Below are 18,094 nucleotides of genomic sequence, written 5' to 3' on the forward strand. Positions count from 1 at the left end.
CCTAGATGTATTAATACATAGAGAATCTTTCCAATGCAAATTCAGTATTTATAGAAAACCCACAAATAATTTAACATATGTACATTTTTATTCTGGCCACCATCTTAATATTAAAATTTCAATTTTTTCTTCTATGTTCCTACGCACTTTGCGTATCACGAGTCCACAATATCTGGACCAAGAAATAGAATACATAAAAAAGATAGGAAACGATCTCTGCTACCCACCTCATTTAACTGATTTATATTATCAAAAAGCTCACAAAAAGTTTTATAATGTTGCTATTAATGAAAAAGAAATGCCTAAAAATGTACTTAGCTTACCATATTTTCGTGGATTTGAAACCATAAAATCAATATTTAAATCGTTTAATGTTAATGTAGTGTTCTCTTATAACAATACCATTAAAGATATGCTAATTAAGAATAGTCCCGTAACAAATAACAACATCATTTACAAAATTCCTTGTAAGGATTGCCCATCGTTTTACGTTGGTCAGTCTAGTAAAAATTTATGTGTTCGGATTAAGCAGCATATGTATTCAGTTAGAACAGCCCAGACTTCAAATGCACTGTTTATCCATCTGAGAGAAAAATCTCATTGTATTAATTGGGGTGATACCTCGGTAATTGCTAGATCTAATGATTATGTTTCAAGAAATTTACTGGAATCGGCAATTATACAAATCACTAATAAAAACAACCTAAATCTTAGTCTGGGAATGTACCATTTGGACCCATATATTTGTAAGATGTTTATGAAGGACCTCAAAATAAATGAACAACTAATAAATTAGTCCCACATGTATATAGTTATTATTTCTCTCTCTCTCTCTCTCTCTCTCTCTCTGGTTCAATATTCTCACTCCCTCTTTCTCTTGCTCGATATATATATATTTATATTTTCTTTCGTCTTTTCATTAATAATAATTTTTGTTGAGAAAATTTGTGTAAAAATTCATGATATTATATTGTATATGCTCCCATGTTTCTTTTTTTCAAAATGTACTGTTTTCTGGAAGAATCAATTGTTTACTGTGGGTACCCTTCAAGGTGTGGCTAGCCTCTGGCGACTCCTCCTTCCTGTAGAATGAAAATCGCCCTTATGGCTAATCTGGTAGTGTCAGTTTGTATATTAAGCCTTCTTTTGACTGTGTTGTTCTTTGTGAAATCAGTTTGCCTCAGTAAAGGGTCCGAATAGGACCGAAAGTACTTGGCTATCTCGCTTTTTTCATTTTTTCCTATGTGACAAAAAAACCTTTATATATATTATCTATATATATTATATATATATTTTTATATATATATATATATATATGTATATATATACGTATCTATATATTATATCTTACATATATATATATATATATATATATATATATATATATATATATATATATATATATAATATATATATATTATATCACATACACAAAAGATTAGTGTAAGGAACTAACAGCTATCACAAGTGTCAGAACAGAGGGTTTGGAACTTCTTTAAATAACACAGGACAGATGCTTGCAGGTTTCAAAAGACAAGGATTGGAGGGATCCTGAGGCAACTAGGGATACAGAATAGTGTTGCTATTGTGCCACATTAAGCTCACTCCTTTGTGTAAAGAATGACCACCCCTGCAACTACTACCCTGCGAGTGAAGGCTAAACTGCTTTGATTTTGCGGAGCTTTTGAGCCTTGTTGGAGGCCTAGCCAACTAAAAGCCCCAGACGAGCTTCTGTGCCATTGACTGTGGAACTTCATACCCGTGGAGCGGCCATTGTGGCCATTACTTTGGAATTTTCATGGTTGGAGGAGATGCATTCAGGTAATAAGATTCTGGCTGTCCATGGCTGTTGGATGTTTAGTAATTTAAGGGATACTGCTGTTCATTCCAGGCAAAAAATCATTTGCTAAGGCTAATTGTGTTGATTAGTTGGGAGCTGTGACAGGTTTGGGACCATGAGGAGGCAGTAGACAAAGATGAATATGAAGACGGCGACACCTTCCTAGACCTCCTCTTCGTTAGCTTCCGCAGGAAAGATGTCAGGATCCTGCAGGGGGCAGCAGACCACTCTGCAGGTCAAGGAACTGGAGCGGGCAGCGTCACCTCTTCCACCACAAGCGGTGACAAAGGGGGAGCAGAAACCACAGGTATGGGCAAAGGTGCCACCCCAAACCCAGGAGGGGGGAGCACTGCAGACACAAGAGCCAGAAGGTGGCAACTGGCAGATGTGCCCTAATCCCCATCACCACAGTAGGGGACACACTGGTCAGATGGTGCAACCAAACCAGGTGGGGCGGCATATAATAGCCAGACTGAGTCACCATAGGGATAGTGGTGGTGACTACAGAGTGGGTTATGGCAATGCTGGGATTGGTACTATATTCAGGTGTGCCAGCAAAGCTTCTATAGAAGGCGGCCCATCCAGATCCAGTGAAGCCCATGCCTGATCCAGACCTGACACCTCACCTGCGGAAGAAAGAGCCAGGTTAATGAAGAGGGTCACACCTTGCTCCAAAGGAAGAGGTCCCCAGGGGAGTGTTGCCCTGGTCCACAGCCTCAGCTTCCCCTTCCTCCCCTGACTCGTTGGGAAAGGAAGCAGAAGCAGAGGCGTCCACTGAAGGGGAAGTAATGAGCAGGGGATGATTGCCAGGAGAGAGGTGGGAAGACGAAGGGTTAGCTACCATGGGAGTGGTGGGTAGTGTGTTACCCCCGACTACAGACTTAGGAGTCTCCCTTTGATACCTTCTCCCAACAAACTTTCCCCACTGTGCCATGTACCAATCACAACACTCAGCCCTTGGCAAGATGAACAGGGCGTGAGGCTCAACATCAAGAGAAGCACATTTTACTGCACTTCTTACCCTGCACCCCCGGGCACTGCCTACTGGGGCAGGATTCTTAAGCAATTGTGATCCTTGGGTTACATACTACATATCCACAAACACACAGAATACAATATATACATATATCCAGAACAAAACAACAGAAAATCCCACCAGGATTGAAAAGAAATTAGCTGAAACAGTCAGGCAGAGAGCAGTGATGAACACGTCTATCCAAATTGACAGCCAAAAGCAAATTGGAATGTTTACATTCGGTCAGGAGAGACTTCCAATGACCAGACCAGTAGCTAACTACCGAACCACCTTGTTTTAAAATTTCAACAGCCGTGTCCAGGATTCGCTTCAAGTAACTCTTGTTGTAAAGGACAGAGGGTTTGTATATTGTGTGGGAACAATTATGCTTTTACTTTGCTTGGCAAACAAAATATAATGTGAATCCTAGTCAGTGTCACCTTATTTCATCATGCAAAAATAAGTATGTAATTGCATAATATACAGTAAAAAGCACTTCATGGAGTCATTAAGGAATTTAGGCTTCTTCAAGCCATTCGCATTCACTAGCAGGAGAAAATTAATTTTTTTTTACAGTAAAATTTTCTTTCAACCTAATATATTAGTATGAAAATTCCCATCAAATTAAAATCTCCCACAGTTGTCTTCCTGTTCAAAACAATAATTACTTACCATATCACAGGCATTTATGTCAGCTTCTGACATAATTAATAATGAAACAATGTCAGTATGACCCTCCATTGCAGCTAGATGGAGAGCAGTTTTCTCTACCTGTTGAATGTGAATTTAATTAAACCTCAAAATAATTTATGAGTAGAGAAAATGGCTACAAATACAAGGAAAGAAGGAAAATTTATAATAATAAATACGTAATGAAATGTGAAGCTTTGCAAGCTACACCATTAATGATTAATAATGAAAGGACAGATTTTAAAATCAAGCACATTAATCTGACAATTAAGAACTCTTCACTGGAAATCCCTCTTTAATGGAAATATCAACATTCTCCCCATAAAGTTCTCAAAACCATTCTTTCCTAAGCTAGTACATTCACACCGTGTGTGAGCTCTGATATTCAATGAATACATATTAACAAATAGCACAAACAAATTCTTGTAAATAACGCAAGATACGTTTCCTCTACAGAATATTACCTACTAACTAAAAAATTTATAACGCATTAATTAAGCAAAAAGGTTCATTGTGTAAAAATGGCTTCATATTGTCAAGAAACATACCTCTGTTAAACGTGTTAAAACAATTTTGGCAACAGCAATTCTATATGCAGCTGATATCTTACAGAATTTTCTTCATTAAAATGTCTGACATTTACAGTTAACCAACCAGTACCAAAAATTAATTAAGTAGTTTAGTAAGATTTTCAAAATGGATCTAAAAGTATCATTTTTACTAAAACTATTTTTTCCCATACACTTATTACTTTACAAACTAATATGTTTGGTAGCAGTAATCTCCAGACATTGCACAGAAGAGTCATCGTTTCCACATGACTATGCATTTGGGCACCTGAGTACCTATGGCGGCAAAAACTGTTGACTCTCTGTGAAATCTTATCTAGCTGCCACTAGAGGGAATTAAATAAATGGTTTTTATACAAAATTTTGTTTTGCATTATGTATATTTATTTCACACAAACCCATCATTTTATGACAGCCTGAATGACTAAGGATATGGAATGGATTTGTTGCCCAGTTGTCCAGCTGTTGAAAATCGGAGGGGGCTGGTCCTATAAAACAGTTGGCTGAATATTTGTAACAACAGGAGTTTTGGGGCAACAAAGAGTACTGACAAGGTCAGGGACTTGTTAGTAAAGTAACAGGTTGTACTTCTTGGCTGAAAGCAAGGAAAGCAGTGCTTGTGAATAGCAGCAGGAGCCCAAAGATCTATGCCAAGAAGAAAAGGTATGGCTTATGAGGATGAGAAAAATGACTGACATCCTCCCCTCTCTTTTAGATCAGGATACAAGATAACCTGAGGTTCTGGAAAAGTTGTCTGGGTTTTGGCCATGAACATGGTGCACAAAATAAGGGATTTTGACAAAGGAAAAATCTATTTCTGGGGGAAGACCTGTGTCGGCCGGTGAAATGTTCCTATAGCACTCATATCTAGGTGTAAATAAATGCTAAATAGTATACCAGAGAAAAAAGCCATATGGAATGCTGGAGTTACTACCTCCAGCTTGCTCACCCTTATAGGGTGTCGGTATAGCACAGGGGTGAGTGGAAGCCACTACCACAGATACTTTGCCAAACAGAAGTCTCCTCTCTCAAAATCCCTCTCTAGAGAGTTGCCGTTACAACATCTACCTTCCGCTCACTACTACTACCCCTGCCAGAAACCCTCATTCTTGAAATATGCACCCAAGCTTGGGCCAGCTAAAGGGTGGGGAAAAGGAAAAGAGAGGGATGGGTTCACCGGGCGACACAGGTCTTCCCCAAGAAATAGATTTTTCCTTGGTCAAAATCCCTTTTCTGGGCTCAACCTGTGTCGGCCAGTGAAATAGTAGCAGAGAATTGGCCATACAAGCTTGGTAAACAAAAAATTATATGAAAGGAAAATAAAAATTCCTTAAAATTATTGTTTTAATAACCAAGGTAAGAATAACAAATTACAAGTGGTAAAAAGCACCTAATATGACCAAATCCATACTATCCTGGGAAAGCAACAGGTAATGAACATAAAAACAAATATAATAAAGGACTATGTACATGTACAGGAGTGGGTTGAAGAGCAATCCAGTCCGGACCAAAAGGCAGAAAGGTAGGGATTACGAGTGAGGCTGGTAGGTGAGAATGAGTACCAAAAGATAATTAATAGCAAAATAATAAAATACAGATATAGAGTTACATAACTAGGCCGCATCAGGGGAGACAATGTTCCCTGCGACCACTGCCGAATATTTAAGGGCCTCTAGATTTTTCAGATAGTGGCATTTAAATACTGTCGAGGATTTCCAACCCGTATATCTTTTAAGATCCTCAAAGTTCATATGAAAATAATTAACTGAGGTAGCCACTGCCCGGATATCATGGACATGAGGGACTGAATCCGGATTGGCTTGTTTAATAAAATAAAGAATTTGTTGTCTGATTGCCTTCAAGGAAATGGTTCCACCTTCCTTTCTAATAAAAAGAGGACCTGAAGACTTTATACAGGGACAATCTTCCAAGGAGACCACCTGTTTTGTGGGTCTTCATTCTTTGCTAAGAATACATTCCTAAGTCACAAAAGGAAATAGTAATTTTACTGTAATCCACCAAAGTACAAGATATAACAGCAGCAATAAAACTACCTAGAGGCCTCATGGTAACCTTGATCATGGTATCTTTCATCATACAAAATCTCTTAAGTCGGAGTGGAGATGAGGTGGTCTATGATATTAGCCATTCTTTACACATCAGAATTAGATGATGTAAGCTCATTAGAAAGCCTCCTAAAGACTTTGAAAATGGAGCTATCAAAAAACAGGTTAACATTCTAAATTTAAGGTCCAAGAGGCATCCCAATGAAGCGACTGGTTTTCTCTCCTTAGACACGTCATCATTTAAAATAACTAACAATTCTAATAAATTATTTTTTCATATCTGCCTCTGTAGGAGATGATACCACCAAAAGCCTGGGGAGCGACAAGGGGATATCAGTAGCCGATGTTTAACTGGAGAGACATCCTAATATGAGCAGGAAACTGCCAAATTATAAAACCTTTGTGTTGATTAAAATCTTTAACAAAAAGAGGGGCGGCTAGAGGTGGGCAGTATAACATTAAGACCTCAGGTTTGTAGCTATGAAAAATACAAACTGTCTTAGAAAATTTGTCATTTGTTCATACGCGAACAAACCCTCGGTCTTAACAATTGGATAGACTCATATTTGGAGGGAGGTAGTATAAGACATCCTAGACTGGCTGGCGGCCTACCCGCCAGTCCAGCTCTCAAAAGAAATAGTTCTTGGAGAGGGACTGAAGCCCGTTGGGAAGCTAGATGCACTAATATCTAACCACTTAGAACCTGAGTGACGTACAATGATATGTGGGATAACCACTGTATAGGGAACCAAAGAGAAACTTTGACTGTCCAATAACAAACCAAGGCACTAGGGTTTGTAGTACTCCCGACTCCTCCTTACCCAGGAGCGGAGCCTATGCTACTAAATAGTGGGTAAGATATTGTATATTGCACGACCACACTACCAGTATGACTACTTCACTCACCTGTATCAGACCAGTCCAGCAAATGACGTATCAGTTCCTTAAACCGCCCGAAGGAAGAAGGCAAGGTACAAGAGAAAGAAGGAGGCCAGCCAACTCACTCATTCTCTCATCCACACAATCATCTTAGGTAAGATACAAAGGTGCCCTGTTAAGGGCAACTATGAGTTACACAACCTGTTGGGCAGCCACCACAGGACCCAGGGAATACGTGTCCATAGATCTGTGGGCAACATCCATAAGATAGAAGGAGGTGAACGTGGACTGGCGTAACCAAGTACCAGCGCTCAGGAACTCTATGTACAGCCAAGTTCTTTTTGAAAGCCAGAGAGGGACCAATACCCCTAACGTCATGTGCTCTAGCCTGCACAGATGTGGTGATGGAATCATCAAGAGTCAAGTACATATGCCTGTCTGATGGCTTCCTGTATCCAAAAAGAGATAGTATCTAAGACACCTCTTTCTTTGTATGGCCTGTACTAACAAAAAGTCTGTGGCAGCCTGGTCTACGGTGCCAAGTCCTTTTAAGATAGCAACGCAGGGCCCGGACAGGGCACAACAAAAGCTCTTGAGCATCACCACCCACAAAGTCAGTCAGTGATGGAATGGAAAACGAAGCAAACCTGTCATCATGCACTGAGGGATTTTGGGTCTTGGCCACGAATTCCGGGACAAATTCGAAGGACACTGACTTCCAACCCCTGGTGTGCTTCACCTCATAACTCAGACCGTGGAGCTCTCCTACCCTTTTGGAAGATGCCAAAGCCAAAAGGAAAACTGTCTTGAGCGTCAGGTTCCTGTCAGATGAGCGACGCAAGGGCTCATAAGGTTTGTATGGTGTTTTTACATTGCATGGAACCAGTGGTTTTTTCAGCAACGGGACCAACGGCTTTACGTGACTTCCAAACCACGTCGAGAGTGAACTTCTATTACCAGAAATACACATCTCTCACTCCTCAATGGAATGGCCGAGAATCGTACCCATAACCACCGAGGTGAGAAGCAAACACCAAACCAACCACGCCACTGAGGCGCAGGGCTCATATGGACTCTTAGTCAAGCTCTTAAGCACCAAGGAAACATCCCATGTTGGAGGCTTGAGCTCTCTAGGAGAACTCGACTGCTCAAACCCCTTAACTAGCAGGGAAAGTTCCCAGGAAGAGGAGATGTCGATACCCTTCGGGCATAACGCCAAACTCAGTGCCGCCCTGTAGCCTCTAATAGCAGACACGGACAAACGTTTCTTGTCTCTGAGGAAGGTTAAAAAGTCTGCTATTCCCTGAATAGAGGTCGCGAGTGGAGAAAAACCCCGTTTACGACACCAATCACAGTAGATCACCCATTTGCCTTGGTAAACTGCAGAGGCTGACTTCCTAAGACTGCTGGACATGTGCCCAGCTGATTTCTGAGAAAAGCCTCTCTTTCGGAGGAGATAGTTGATAACCTCCAACCGTGAAGAGACAGGGATTCTACTGACTGGTGGAACCTTTCTGCATGGGGCTGACACAGGAGATGCCACCAAGGGGGAATCTCCCTCGGAATCTCCGACAACGACGACAGCAGATCTGGAAACCATTCTGCCTGAGGCCACAGAGGGGCTACCAAAATCATTCTGAGACCCTGTGAACCCATCAGCTTGTACAGAACCTGACAGATCAAACAAAACGGAGGGAAGGCATACACCTCCAGGTTGTCCCACGGATGTTGGAATGCATTTTCTGCCAATGCTAAGGGATCTGGGACCACTGAACAGACCACCTCCAGCTTCCTGTTGTAGCGTGTCGCAAAAAGGTCCAGCATGGGTCTCCCCCAAATCTGGAAAAGCTTGTCTGCCACCACTTGATGAAGGGACCACTCTGTTCCTAGGATCTGATCCCGGTGACTGAGTTTGTCTGTGACCACATTCCGTTTCCCTGGGATATACCTGGCTGAGAGCTCTACCGAATTGCTGATTGCCCACTGGTGAAGCTCGACGGTCAAGGCATGAAGTTGCTGAGAAACCAGGCCTCCCTGTTTGTTCACGTAGGCTACCATCGTGGTGTTGTCCGACATGAGAACGACAGAGTGACCCTCTACCATCCCCCAAAACTCCTTCAGACCCAGGAAAGCCGCCTTCAACTCCAAGACATTGATATGCTGCTGCTTGTCCTCCAAACCCCAAACGCCTGAAGCGATGAGGCCGCCTAAGTGCGCGCCCCAACCTGCGAGGGAGGCGTCCGAGAACAGAAGGAAGTCTGGAGGGAGAGAACGCAGAGGGACGCCCTTCAATAGATTCTGGTCATCCAACCACCAACGAAGGTCTTCTCTCACTTCCAAAGACAGTGGGACCATAAACAGGGGAGAGTCCCCCGTCGGAGACAAGAATTCCCCCAGTCTTCATTGCAGAGACCGAAGATGAAGACGCCCATGAGGGACCAGCTTCTCCAGGAAAGATAGCACTCCCAGAAGAACCTGCCACTGATGAGCCGACTGATGTGACTTTGACAGGAAGTTGCGCGCCACAGCCCGCAACTTCTCCAATCTCTGATCCGACGGGAAAACTCTTGCCACTGTCGTATCAATGACCATGCCTAGGTAAAGAATCCTCTGAGTGGGTAAGAGGTTCGACTTTCCCTGGTTGACTAATAGGTCCAAGTCCAGACTTGGACGATCCCTATCTCGCAGCAACTTCTCCCTGGAAATTGCCAAGACCAACCAATCGTCTAAGTACCTCAGCAAACGGATCCCCTGAGCATGGGCCCAACTTGACACGAGAGAGAAGACCCTTGTGAACACTTCAAGGGCTGTCGTCAACCCGAAGCACAAGACTTTGAACTCGAAGATCTTGTCCGCCAGAGAGAAGCGAAGGAACTTCCTGGACGTGGGATGAACAGGGATTTGGAAGTATGCGTCCTTCAAGTCTGTCGACAGCATGAAGTCGCCTTCCCTCACGGCTGCCAACACTGAGCGCGGGGTCTCCATCTTGAACCGTGTCTTCCTGATGAAGCGATTCAAGATGGATAAGTCGATCACAGGCCTCCATCCTCCCGACACCTTGGGCACCAAGAAGATGTGACTGTAAACCCCAGGGACGGATGCACTATTTTCGCTATCGCATCCTTGTCCAGCATTTTCTGCACTTCCTCCCGAAGAGCCAAGAACTTCAGAGACTCTGGGGGATACGTCTTCCTGAGCTGCGGCTTATCCGACAGAGGAGGAGAGAAGTCGAATGGCAACAGGTATCTCACCCGAAGGACATCTACCACCCATTGCTCCGCCCCGTAACTCTGCCACTTGGCTCAATGGCCAGCCAGGCAAACCCCCACCTGGGCGCAGGAGATGGGGAGGCGCCCAACCTATCGACGGCCCCCTTGACCTCTGCCCCTGGGGCCTCTTCTTGGTTTAAAGGAATGAGGGCGAAAGGGGCGTTGATCCTGAGACTTGGGCTGTGTCGAACGGGAAGGCCCTGCCAAACTCGAGGTCCTTGATGGCCTAGGCGACGATCTCCTCAACTGCTGCTGGACCGGGGGAGGAGGAGGGGCCAGACGTCTCCGAGGGCGGGACTCTGATTTAGACACGGCTTGGTGCACCAGTCGGTCCTTGGTGTCAGCCCGGCGTCGGTCTATCGCATTTTCGAGTTCTGTCCATGGAAACAAGAATTGCGACTCCAACAGATCACCGTTCCTCAAGGCCAGCAAAGACTCGGTGTCGAGCGACCTCTCCATCCTAGACAAAGCCACGTCCCTCCTAACCAGAGGAAGATTAGCCCATAAATTGGCAGTGAGGTGAGCCAAATAAGAAAACGCCTTGCCCCCGGACCGCAAAAGACTGGCAAGCGAGGCGGCACTCACCAACCCTTCAGGGGACCTGTCAGAAGCTATCTTGGCAATCACCACAGACAAGAGGTACAGCCAAGAAACCGTCTGCAACATGGAGGCCGCCGTAGATTCCAAAGCTAAGTTGTTTTGCGGAGACAAGGACGGAGCCACAGACCTCACCTGTTCCAAAGTCAACCCGGCTTCAGGCGAATGACATCTGGGTTAAGGTGGTGTGACAACAAAAACGCAGAGCTCGTAGCATAGTACTTCCTATGTCTTGTGAGAGGTGGGGGTAGTAGCTTGGTAGAGCCTCTAGAGCGAAGTGAACCGTCCCGGTCAGAAACAGAGGTGTTAACCTTCTGCAAGACCGACTGAATGTACCCCAACAACGGCAGCTGAAGAGAGGATTTGGGGTCCTGAGTAGCTCCCACCAAGGCTTCCAAGCAAGAAGGAGTATAAGACGACCGAGCCTGAGTCCTACTTTCCAAATTGTTGAACCCACGAATGAGATCAACAACTTCCGAAAAGGAAGACAGAAACTCCTGCGTGTCCCCCTCCTCCTGCTCTGGCACCGGCGACCGACGATGAGAAGGATGTGTAGGCTCTTCTAACACGCCTTCTTCACCAAAATTCACAGAGGGGTTAGTAGCCAAACAGTCTGAAACCCCTACTAACCTATCTGGGCTGGGTCCAAGCGTCAGCCTCCGAGACGGACCCACTGTAACACTAGGCACATCACTTACCTCAACAGGTGACTCCAGACGTCCATGAACAGACACGGGTGTGGCAGCCGTACGTATGTGAGATGGGGGGAGGGGAAACTTGAGCACTCTAGATTGACGGAGAATCCCTTATAGTGGAAGTCTTGGAAACACCAGTTAGAGAGGTAGGCAAACACTCCGGCTGCACCACCTCCGTGCTCACTGCCTTTGACCTCTTGACAGGGGCCTTCAGATCTTTACGGCGACGAATAGGCCTTGGAGAAGAAGGAGCACTACCATCACGAGCACACACAGGTGAGGTTGCAACACGCTCGCGATGTGCAAGGATGGAAGGGGGGGGGGGTTGCACGTACAAGATTCGGCGGCGAAGCAACACCTGCAGAACACAAATCACTAACACTGCCCGAAAGCCCGAAACTACAGCACTCTCGGGAACACGTCCGCGCTGTTCCTTCCTTTGCGAAGGAAGGGCAAAGCCCTTTGCCTTCCAACGCTTAATACGCCGATGAGGCGTAGAGGGGGAAGAGGGAGAGGATGACAGCACTAGCTTCTTATGCACACTCTTCTCGGAAGGCGGGGACAAAGCAACGCGTTTCCCACCAGTCCTCCCAACCGATAAGGCAGCCAACTTCACATCCAATACAGAGTCCAGCCTCTGAAGCACTGCCTGGCATATGACCTCGGACTGATGTGCCAGAGAAGGCTCCGAAGACAAGGAACGGAGATGTTGCGAATTGGGCGGCAGTGATGACGTCGCGGCTAAGTGAGGCGGGTCGGAGGCGGCGACTGGGAGATACATTATCGATGAGAGAGATGTCACAAGCGGTGGTGACGTCACGGCTTCCCCTCTGTGCGAGGGGGAAAGAGACACCACTTGCGGAGGATTACACAAAGATGGACCCCGTGACGTCATTAACGAGGCTGACGCCGCAGTGTCACTCCGATACAAAGTGACGGCAGACACCGGCGGAGCAATACAAGAGGGCCGACTGCTCCCAACCGCGGAGACGAGGCAGGGAGGAGGGGTGATGGCCTGGCTGGACCAGGAAGGGGGGGTGTGAGCCTCCACAAAATGCGCTAGCAACACCCCCAAGGACGGGTACCCCCTAGCCCAAGCGTCTTCCAAATCACCGCCATTTTGGACGCCTCCAACTCTGGAAGAGAAGAAAATGATGAAAAAACCTCACCCTTCTCGGGAACCGAAAAAGCTCCCGAGGAAGAGGGGGCTACATTACAAAAAATACCCTGGAGACCTCCCGATACTTCCATCGACGACTCAATGGAAGAAAAGGAAGGAGATGCAGGGACAACGCTACTATGGGGGTTGACTACTGTGGAAGACGAAACATCGGGAATAGGAGCAAAGCCCTCCCAAGTAGGAAGAGTGGAGACTCTCCAATGCTCCCTCTTACCATAAAACTTCCTCCACTGCTCCTAGACCATGCCCGGCATTCCGTACAAGGATTTGTAATCATACATAAATTCAAACGACACCTACTGCATGTGATGTGAGGGTCTGTCTCTGACGAAGCCAAAAAACGAGAACAAGGGAACCCAGGAACTCCAGGGCACATACGCTGACATCGACAAGGAGCAGAAGAAGCCATAATACCACGTAAAAACACACACACACACACTAAAGGAAACCGGAAAAGGCCAAGAAAGGAAAAAACCCAACTCTCGTCCAGGCGGTTAAGAAAAGACTGGGGTAGATGATCGGCGTTTGACCACTCTTCACCCGATCTACGCATGCGTTGCCAGATATCACAAGATTCCTTGCTTTCATCTGCTTTTTAACCGGATCCAGCTAGGCGCTAGAAATTATCCTATTTTTAAGACCAAGGGTTTGTTTGCGAATGAACAACTAACTTTGCAAGCAAATTTTAAAAAATAATAAACAGTCAGTAAGTGTGCCTAAATATGTAACAGCAATAAACAGTTGACCATAACATTACTAAAAAATAACTATATTTACAATTAGCAGGAAGATAGGTAGAACTTACAAGTGTCCAAGGGCTGGTAAAGAGAAAGGCACAAAAAAAGGACCAAAATAAAGTGAAAATTCCACATCTATCTTTCCAGATGATGACTAATAAGGAAAATGAAACTGAAAGAGGCTGCAATTCTATGTCAGAACTGTCGTGAAAAATTCTGTGAAAATTCTTTGGAAGTTACATTAAAGGTGTTTCTGAGACATCAGACGAGCAGAGAATGACCAGCTTTAGCTACTGAAAACAAATGTGGACCTGAATGCATTCTCAGACAGGAGTGTCTGAAGACTGTTGCTATAATAGATTATATGTACTATCCTCAAGTAATGGGTTTGAATTGAAACAATCTCACAATGTGTTAGTGTTTTTCACAAGTGCATTTCTGGTCTTCAAATCCAAAGTTGACTTTTCCAATACATACTTATAGTATAGGGTTTGCAAGTTTTGGTGAAAGTGCCATATCACAGTTAATAAGATGACAAAAACATCATCAATGGTCATAAGAAGATGTTTTCAATTATAAATTACTGACCTTATTACGAGCATCTTTGTTTAAACCAGCGCACAACAGGCGTTCACAGATTTCATAATGACCATTTTGAGCAGCAAAATGTAATGGAGTCATACCAATTGGCTGAAAGAAAAAAGCAAAGAGAGATTAACATACCATATGGAATAGTGCAACATAAAAACAATTCTTACACATCTGTATTTCACTAAAAATAACCATTTTTCAAATTCTATCTCCTTCCTTGATACTTAATATCAAGACCTAGGATTACTACCATTCATAGACTTGATGTAGACCTCAAATCAAATGAAGTTTTTTTTTTCTAACAGTCACATTTTTGCTAGACATGATTTCTGGGCTCAGCTCGTGTCGGCCTATGAAAGGATCCTTAATATCATTCTTTCTAGGTAAAATTAACCTAAAATTACCAGAGAAAAACAAAATTAAGAAAATGTCAGTAAAACTGACTCGCTCACTCTTAAAAAGAAGTGTCGGTATGATAATAGGGCGAGTGGTGGAACACTACCACGAGACAAACACCAATTAGAACTTCCCATCAGAATCCCCCCAAGAGAGAGCTGATACCAACGGGCGATGCAGCCTCTACTACTACTACTAGAGGACGCCACGGACAGCAGCGCCCCTAGCGGACATCCTTAATTTTTAGCGCTAGCGACAAGTCGCCATTTTCTTGTGCTGTGCTATTTCTGGTTTACCACTGTATTCTACCATGGAACGCTCAGCTATTGCCACGGCTAAGTTAAGTAACTCATAAGTAATATTTTACCACATTTTTATCTTCCGGGTACCAGTATTTTCCTCTTAATAGGTCATATACGGTTCCCTGGTTGTCTCGTGGCTGCGCCATGCTGCCTCGTAAGAATTCCCGGTCCTCCATACTGGGACTTCTTATACTTATGGGCTTACTTTATTACGTTCATTGTTTTTACATCGAGTTTTAGCTAGTTCAGCCCTCCTACCATTTCTCTTAGTTTGGTATTTAGGGCTATTTTGTTATTCCGGCCCAGCATCCCGGCTCTTGCTTTTCATCGGTCTATCGCTGGCTCCGAGTAGGCCTCTGTTTCTTGGAAACAGTCTGCCTCCTCCTGGGCTTCTTTCTCTTTTTACTAAAGTGTCTTTTCCATCTTTTCGATGTATTATTTATTACATTAGGGTGTTAGGCTAGCCTAGGTGCTTGTTCCCTTGTATTGGTACAGCCTGGTTCACGTGGCCCTCTCACGGTTGTGTTGCTCGCGGCCTAGGCCACTAGCGGTCACGTGTCCCATCGCACCTTACCCTACCCCCGCCCTCCCCTTATGGTATAGGGAGGAGCTGGGGGACCCCTTGGTTGTCATGACAACCTCAGTTTGCCTTCTCTCACCACTTATCTGAGGCGGCCAGGGTTCCTCCCAGCGGGGGGTATAGGGCGACCACTCATGAGGTACCGAGTCTCCATGCGGTAGTTGGTGAGGCGGGGAGGAGTAGGCCATCCCTCCCCCCTCTCTCTCGCTCCCGCCGTGTTTCTCGAGACCTTCCCCCCCTCCCTCCCCAGTTGCTCAGCCACCTGCCTCGCTATACGAAAGGAGCCTTCCGTCGCAGCCGGGGCACTTTGGTTATGGGTTTACTGGCTCCGCTAGCGGGCGGGTGGTGGGGCACCTCTAGTGGTCGGTTGCTGCCTACTATATCCTTTCAATCTCTCCCCCGCTACCGGAAGAGAGCTTGTCTCTTACCCGCGCACTCTTCTAGTAGACGGGCGGAGGAAGGTATTTTATTATCACTATGTTTAAGGATATACCCTAATTTTACAATGAATTGTATTATATGATTGAATTTATTTCCATCCCCGCCATTTTCCGTCGTGGTTTCCTTTACCACCACTCCTGGTTGGTTTCTCTTTTGTGTCTCCGCCATCAGCGGAGCTATAGCTAGAGATCACAACCACCTGGTTACCACACGTATTTTGGCGGGGCTCTGGTTTAATCTAACTTTATCGCTCCGGCACAAGCGGAGCATCTGTTAGACTGTAAGTGTTTATCCTGGTACTCATGTATCTTTCCACTTACAGGCTACCAACTGCCAGGTCCCAGCGTGTAACGCGACGCTGTTCGACCCCTGTGGACATGATGAGTGTAGGTCTCACGCCCCCTGTGCCACGTCTTACAGCGAGATGATCGTCTGGCACCCTGAAGCCTGCGCCATCTGCTACGACCTGGTCGGTCAGCTGGGAGATGGGGTAAGTCCCTTATAGGCTTACTTATCATTTTACTAACAACTTTTAGTCGTAAGTTTGTTGACCCCGTTCCACCATGGAAGCTAATCTTGCCTTTCTTTCAGGCTACCGGTGTGAGGGAAGTCGCCCTCGCCACCCTGAAAGCGTGGGTGGGCGGCTTCGGGAAGAACGCCGCCAAAGGCCAGCCCTACATTCTGGATAAGAAGCTGGCCGTCCAGATCTTCCCCGCGGGCAAGTCGACTGGTTACGTTGACCCCTTGTCCGCTGCCCCGCTGATAGCCTCCATCCAGCAAGACCTCCAGCAATCCTTTGGGGTCGTAGCCTACCAGGAGGGTCGGTCCCGACGTCGCTGCCCTGGACCTTAACATCGAACCTATGGCGGTAGGGTGGAGGATTTGTTGGTTGAGGTAGGTGTGTCGGGCGCCAAGGTCTTTCCTTGGGTGCTTCTGGATCTTCTCCTGTCCCCTCTTCTAGTGCTTCATTCCAAGGCTTTGTGGGATCTGAGATCCCTACCGCTCTCCCGCTCTCTCTGTACCCCCAAAGGTGAAGGACAGAGAGAACCGAAGACCTCTGGCCAAGACAACTTCTAGGAAGTCGTCTTCGTCTTCTTCGGCTAGGAAGTCGTCGACTTCCTACGCCGATGCGGTGAAAGCAAAGCCGAGCTCTTCTCACCCAAAGAGCTCCAGCAAGCAAGGCTTCCAAGGAGAAGGCTCGCGCTCCCGCCGAGCCACTGCCTTCTCCGCCTCCACCGCTTCCACTCCGGACTACGCCGGTAGGGGTAGCAGGTCCTAGCCCTTTCCTTTGATCCCTCTGCTTTCTCAGCAGGGGTGATGCAACAGGTGGGCGAGCTGGTGGGCTCGCAAATCTCCGCCCTGGGGACACGGTTCGAGCAGATGTTTGCACAGTTGTCAAACAGTCTGTCTCAGTCTGGCCAATCAATTCAAGATCTCTCTAACAGGATGAGAGAAAATGAGGACCGAGTAGCTGGCTATCTCAGGTTCCTCCCCAGTCTCCCCAGCGTCAAGCACTGGGATTCTTCAACTCCCGCCATATGACTCTTTGCCAGCTTTCTCTATGGAGAACCCATGGAGAGTAGCTGCCTACGCTCCGTTCAAGGATGGAATGATCTCTATCTCGGAGTGTGGAACTCGAAGGATTGAGACTTCGAGTTTTACCCTCCGGGCCTGACGCAGCCTTTCATCGGTTATGCTAGGCTGACGCCAACGGCTCTGACGAGGGAAGACAAGATCTCTAAGGAGTCGGTCCTATATAGTAGAGATCATGCTCAGCGGGAATGGGTTCACTGCCTTGAGGGACTGGGAGTGTACGAACACCAAACTACCAGGCCTACAAGAGTCCCTTCACTATTTTCGCGACGGAAGAGGAGGTTTCTCTTCCGTTTGCCACGAAATTAGTGGAGAAGTCCCTTCAGGCAGTCCTCAAGGATGAGCCCATCCCACAGTTGAGGGAGGCGGAGTCTACTTCTCGCTCTTCCCGGCCTTCGGAGAATTGTGGGAGAACTTGCCAGCTACGTTCACGCTTGGTAAGCTCAAACCGGACTGCGCCATGGACCAGTTCGGCGAGAAACTACCAAGGCTGCCGGATTCCCTAATCCAGGCAGAGTTTGATGCGCGAAACCAGGTTTGGCAGGTCCCTCAATTCCTTATAATTACGGAAATGGCTGCCCTCTCTTTATGCTACGGAACCGCTGTTCAAGATTCTGGCGAAATCTCAGTTCCAGACGGTTCTAACGGACGCTT

General features: G+C 45.9%; 1 protein-coding gene across 1 annotated transcript in view; it reads right to left on the bottom strand.

Annotated features, from left to right (window-relative positions):
- The window catches only part of LOC135221163 (ankyrin-1-like), a 147,673-nt gene that overhangs the window by 78,457 nt on the left and 51,122 nt on the right, over positions 1-18,094 (bottom strand). Inside the window, exons 4-5 of the mRNA XM_064258988.1 lie at positions 14,126-14,227; positions 3,528-3,626 (exon numbers count right to left, since the gene is read on the bottom strand). Coding sequence (XP_064115058.1) covers positions 3,528-3,626; positions 14,126-14,227 — 201 coding nt within the window. The remainder of the gene's footprint in view (positions 1-3,527; positions 3,627-14,125; positions 14,228-18,094) is intronic.

Source organism: Macrobrachium nipponense, chromosome 2 (genome assembly GCF_015104395.2).
Source record: "Macrobrachium nipponense isolate FS-2020 chromosome 2, ASM1510439v2, whole genome shotgun sequence".
Taxonomy (NCBI): Eukaryota; Metazoa; Arthropoda; class Malacostraca; order Decapoda; family Palaemonidae; genus Macrobrachium; species Macrobrachium nipponense.